General features: G+C 41.1%; 1 protein-coding gene across 1 annotated transcript; it reads left to right on the top strand.

Moving 5' to 3' along the window:
• On the top strand, positions 1-4,108 carry gpbar1 (G protein-coupled bile acid receptor 1). The gene is made up of 2 exons (XM_084713720.1): positions 1-243; positions 3,000-4,108. Exon 2 carries the CDS (start codon positions 3,038-3,040, stop codon positions 4,085-4,087), a length of 1,050 nt encoding a protein of 349 aa, XP_084569846.1. The 5' UTR covers positions 1-243; positions 3,000-3,037; the 3' UTR covers positions 4,088-4,108.
• The last annotated feature ends 2,223 nt before the right edge of the window (positions 4,109-6,331 follow it).

Here is a 6,331-nt window from a genome sequence, read left to right as displayed (position 1 = left end):
CCTCCTTCAGGCTGCACTTCCCCTTTAAAGTATCTGAGAGGAACAGTCTCACACTTGGCTGCTCGTCTCTGTCTCTCCTGTAGTTTGTGGTGACGGTTTGCTGTGGCTGAATTAACTGAAAAGATAAAAAGCTTGAGGACATGTCATGCAGGGGAACAGGCTTAATTTATCAGGAGAGTGATCAGTGTATTTTATTTGCATTTCCTTTGTCAAAGGATACATGACTGGACTGTCCATCCCAAGGTAAAAGTCTATTTCTTAATCTAAAAGTTTTGCAACAAATAATCATGTTTTTCTGGTGATGTGTTTTCAGTTGTATAAAATACCTTTGTACATTACATACATAGCAGGATTACAAATTATATGAGCTATTTATATTGCGATAAACCATTTTAATGCATGAAAAACTGTGCATTTGTCCTTTTGCAGACACTTCTTGTTCCAGAAAATGGCTTTCAAAGACATCTGAGTAAAAGAAAAACTTTAAAAGTTATTGAAATCCTGCATGACCAGACTGAAATCATAAAATAAGGACAAATTTCATTTGAAAAGCCGATGAGTTTCTGTGTGTTTAAAGACCTTTTAAAGACAGTTACTGCTGAACTGTAGTAGGACTTTGATACCGTAAAACCCCCTTCATTGAGCTCGTTTGTTTGCAGATTTCATGTAATGTATGTGGACAATGGAAATACTGGCATGTTGCAATGTTTATTTCTAACATCATTACTCTACATAATGTTCACTTTGGCGTGTAAGTGGTTGTTGCACATTTGCAAATAAATCTTAAGCTAAACATCTATCATAAAGCACCTTCACTGACACAAACAGGGAGACAACCAGATGGAATAACACATACTCATAAAGCTTAATGTGAAATATAAAAGTGTGGTTTGTTGTAGTTTATCTGTGAACGTTTCCCCTGACTTCTTTCCAGAACATGCATCACTTTCTAAAATATAATAGACACAAAAGGAGGTGTAACTGCAGAGTCCCAGCTGATGAATTATTGAATGACAGTGGCCTCATGTCCATTAACGTGTGCTCTTATCTGAGCTGTTTGCCTACAAAGAGGTTAAATTTGTCTCAGTGGTCAAGAGATGGCAGAAAGGAACACTGGAGGCTATCGCTGTGGTGTTTGTCTTTATTGGCTCTACGCCTCGAGCAAGTTTCTTTTTCTCAGACAAAGATACCAGATTAACAAGAGAGAAAGGATTAATTTGGTGGAATAAACGCCTGGCCAAGCAGCAAATGTATGGAACTGTATTGGGGCCAAATTGCAATTTATTTATTTATTTACATTTCCACAGTAAAGTTGAAATATCAAGAATAAAGTTGAGCTTTCGGTATAAGTATAAGAATTAAGTTATATTGCGCATAAAGTCAAAATGTTGAGAATAATGTTGAAATGCTGAGAATGAAGTAAAACTGTCATGAATAAAGTTGAAATATTGTGTATAATCAAACTTTAAGTATTAGTGTTAGGAGAAGCAGGAGGAGGAAGTTTTTTTTGCAGTTTGACAATTAAAAATGTTGAGAATAAAGTGGAAATACAATCTCGACTTTATTCTCGACATTTCAGTTTTATTCTCCACATTTATCTGAACTCTCCAAATGCAATACTGAAGCTATCAAATATGTGCATTTGAAAATTTGATCACAATCTTAACTGTGCTTAACTTTTTGTGCTTCTTGTTTGTTGCTGAGACAGTGAAGTGATAAAATATTGGCAGGAGAGTTTTTTTGGTCTTTAATGTCAATGATTTACCTAATTTGGCCATAACACACTTGTGAGACAGAATGAGTGTGTGTTACTAAACTGAAACAGAAATATTCCTCCATTTATCCAAACCCTTTCTCCTCCACTCTGTCTCCATCTTGTCCATCTTTTGCGATGCTAAATATGCCCAGTTTCATCTTTTTATCTGCACACTAAGATCCTGGCTATGATCACATATTTTTAGTTATTTAGTCATAGTTTTGAGAATCTTGGATTCTGCCTTAAGAAACCAAGATAGTGTGGCTGTAAACACTTTATCCACATTTCTATTCCATCTCATACTGGCTGAAATGTCAAGAAATCAAGACACACCTGCAGGCAGACAATCTGAAAACTGGATACTGTTATGATCATGGATACAGGGATATGAATAACCAGGTTTTTCACGTTCCAAGTCAACACTATATGATCAAAAACAGGATAAGACCTCATATACATCTAAGATCCTGGCTGCGCTGTGGTCAGTCTTCTTCCTTTGTGTCCTTGACACTGACTTCCTCCTCGTACACTGAGACGCAGTGAACATTAATCATCTAAAATATTCTTCTTTCCACTCTCCACTTGAGAATGCTCTGAAATCTGGATCTGTCCTTGGACACATGCTCCATTTATTTAAAGGAGGACAGTCTCTCTGTCTTTGTACCCGGTGATGGTTGTTTATAGTGGGCTGTGATTGTTGCATGACTTGGCTTGAGTTGACTGTTGAACCGCTTGATCTCAGCTGAAAACTGTGAGACTGTCGCTTTTATTCACTTCAGTCAGAAGCGTGAACGGACATATCTTTTTCAACCAATAACATCTTTTTCCTGTTGAATATGAGAAGTATTCTGAGCCTCATAGTTTCTCCTTTCTTTCTGGTTTGGTTTGATGACACAATCCATTTCTGATAATCCACTCTGCTCCTCTGCCTGCTACATTTTCTACTGAATCTCTTTTTTCATCTCCGCTCAATTGCATTTCCTCTCCAAGACTTGTTTATGCAAGTTGAGCAATAAAAATAAACTACATGTTCACAAAAGAGGTCAAATCTCACACCCGCTACAGCTACACTGTTAGAAATAAAGGTGCTAACTAGAACCATATGAGGTTATTTGGCTTGTTGTCATAGCAGAACCTTTTTTGGTTCCTGGTATAATCTTTTTGAAAGGTTCCAACTGGCGCCCTTACAAAGAACCCTCATTTCTAAGAGTGAAACTTTAACTTTGTGTCTCCTTCCCTTCAGGGTAGCTGTGCCTTGATGGGTGTGGAGCCGGGCTGCAAATGGGAGGAAGTCTGCAGATTTCACACAAGATGGACTGCAACGACTCCCACGCTCTGCTCTCTGGTGAGCAGCTCATCTACGCCATCACCATACCTCTGTCGACCTCCATCATCCTCGCCAACCTCTTCATCATCCTGGGCATCGCCTGGAACCGCCAGCTGCACAACACGCCCAACTACTTCTTCCTGAGCCTGTTGGTGGCAGACTTGTGCACGGGCGTGGCGCTGCCTTTCATACCATTAATGGGCGTGAACCGGGAGTTGAGTTTTAACTCCTGCATGGTGGCGCACATTTTCCCAAACTTCCTCTTCCTGGCGTTCCTTTTAAACTTGGTAATGGTCCACTTTGAGCGCTACATTTGCATCGTTGACCCACTGCATTACAATAACTTGTGGATGCACCGCAGTTTTCCTCTGGCGTTGCTTGTGGTGTGGGCGCCACCTCTTCTGTACGCGTCTCTACCTGCTTTTGGGTGGAATAACTGGACTGGACCAGATTGGAACGACTGCTGTAGCCAAAAGATAACGCCGTTTTCAAACTGTTCAACAAACAGAACCAGCTGCTGCTCGTACAGGCGAGTGTTTCCCAACGCTTTTATCTTCCTGGAGGTGTACGGACTCGTCTTACCTGCAATTCTCACCATTGCTGGCATGACTGGACGTGTTTTATGGATCACGCGCGGTCAGCTGAAGGACATCTGTCGCCTCCATCGTTCAGTGGAGCGGGGTAGTCAGGCCTCAGACTGCGAGCAGAGGCTGAACCTGCGGTACACTCGTTGCGTGGTGGCCGTGTCGCTGACCTTTCTCGCGTGCTGGGTCCCCTACCTCATTTACATGCACGTCTGCATCGCGTTCCTGGTCAGTGACACCAAGTGGAGCTCCACCACTCACATCGTGCTGTCGTGCACTGGCATCGGAAGCATGGCAGTGGTGCCGCTTGTGCTCGGCCTCGCTAACAGGCAGTATACAGAACCTGCATACAAACTTCTGCAGAAGCTCCGGGACAGATGGAGGCGAAGGACGCAAGGATCAGAGGAGGTGGCAGTCTGAGGAAATACTGATGAATATGAATATTTATGAAGATCAGTCTCTTAGAAATGATATTGTCAGGGTTGGTGAGCATCATGGCCACAGTATTGATTAAAACAATCAGGAGGAGATATTGCATTACAACAGACAGTGGGGAAAGAAGGAGGAAGAAGGAAAAGTCTTGGAGAGGAAGAAAACTTAAAATACAAGGCTGTGATAATTATTACTGGGGTGTAAATTGCCAAAAGTTATACCCAAGTTGTGCTTACTGCAGAGCAAAATGGGTGCAGCTTGACCCAGTCCAGCTCCATATCTCTGGACTTAGTGAAGCTCCTGTACTCTGGGGTGACACAGGAGCATCCAGTTCTTGTTTTCTTTGTTATGAAAAGCTGCACAGCTAACCAAGCTAACTAGCTAATGACACTACAGTTAGCAGTTAACAACTTTAGGAACGTGTAAAGCTATCTCACCATGAGGAAACTCTGTAAACTCTGTAAACTCTGTAAACTACCTTGGTACTGTATTCCCTGTCATCAAACCGGCCTCCATCGGTCTTGGGGTGTGACCGGACCTCGGCACGGACCAGGCCGAGCTCCGCCCACTGGCTCTGCAGTCCGAGTGGTCCTAAAGTCTGCAGCCATGCTTGCAGCTCTGTGAGGCTAGAAACAGCAGTGCTAATATGTTCACAATGATGTTGCTAATATTTAGGTATAATAATACAGTTTCTTTTGAATCTGATTGCTATAAACACTTACAACCTGCTAAATATGAAAGCTATGTAAATTCTCACTACAATAACATTATGGAGAAGAGTTAAATAAATCAACACTTTTATCAGCATTGTACAGCCGATAAATAAAGCTCAAGGAGGTACAGTATACCTTTTTTTCTCTTGTGCTGCCTGCTCTGGACATCATTAACCGGTTGTAGATTTTCTCCATCTGTCACCCCTGTGCTTGCAATATTTATTCCAACTTCCCTCCCCGGTGGTGTTTATCTATATACTGGTATGCAGGCTGAAGAGGGAGAGGGATGCATTCATAGTCCTTGATGCATCTGCAAGACATGAGGAGATTAGGGCTTCAGCAAGAACATATAGGAAAGAGATGTGAGGTGAAAACCATGTTTGCTAGTCGGAAATGAAAATCTGCAAAGTTACGAGTTTCTGCTGTATTTAAATAATAGTTACGTGAAGGTTAAATACTGTAAAACAGGTGTGGGATTCAGAGAGTCGTTGCTTGCAAAGTGTATTTGAAGAGCAAAAGTTTTATTTGCTGTAAAGATTCATTGAAGGGAAATTAGATTTTTATTTGAAACTTGTTAAACACAGAGAACTAGTCAGACAATTTGTTTCCCTTATCAAAATGTGGTTTTAAATGTGTTCTGTGTGTGGGTGGAAAAGAGAACGCCAGTAAAAGCGAGCAGAGAAGGAAAATCAGACTTTAATCAAATTAAAGAGCAAACAAGGTCTGACTTGTTGTGGGACATTAGGAGAGATGGGATATCATCACGGGGTCAGGGTACACATGTCTTTTGTCTTTCGTCTCTCTGTGGAGCCATGTTCCTGTATGTTTTCCACATCAGAATATCATGTACGTTCGGTGTGTCTTGAAGACAGAGGAGAACCGGGAGACGAGGAGGAGGAAGGACAAATGAAGACAGGATGAGACTGTTGGGCTCCAGCTCCTAATGACTGACTCTTATCTTCATAAAGTGACTGACCTGTTTTATTTAACAAACACAATTGAGTCTGGAATTCAACATTTCGGGAAATACACTTGTTCGCTTTCATTCAGAGAGTGAAATAATAAGATTGATACCACTTCAATGTTTACATGAGGGGACTGACTGTTGTTCTGAGGGCCCATCACTGCAAAAACCCAACAGTCTGAAAAATGTCCCATTGGACCAAAAGCCCAACAGCCCATTATCCCAAAAGCAAAAGCTCACTGCCCCAAAGACTTGTTGTTCTAAAAGAAGACACTGTGAGTCTCACTGGAGTTTTTTTGCCCATAATATCTTGTGTGTAACAAGTTTATGACCCAATTTAAAAAATGTACTAAAAACTAAACCAGACAAAAAACATATTATCTATATTCTCTCTATATATTTACTGTACATCAGAGTGGTATCAGTGTTCTCATCTTACTCTGGGCAAGAAAACACATCAGTGTATTTACCAAAATGTAGAAATACTGGACAATATTTCACCAAATAACTACTGTACTCCGTGTGTGTTTGTATGAAAGAAAGAGACAGTGGACA

The sequence above is a fragment of the Lutjanus erythropterus genome, chromosome 24 (genome assembly GCF_056507025.1).
Source record: "Lutjanus erythropterus isolate fLutEry1 chromosome 24, fLutEry1.hap2, whole genome shotgun sequence".
In the NCBI taxonomy this organism is placed as follows: Eukaryota; Metazoa; Chordata; class Actinopteri; order Lutjaniformes; family Lutjanidae; genus Lutjanus; species Lutjanus erythropterus.
The sequence above is the reverse complement of the archived record's forward strand: the minus strand, read 5'-3'. Positions and strand labels throughout refer to the sequence as shown.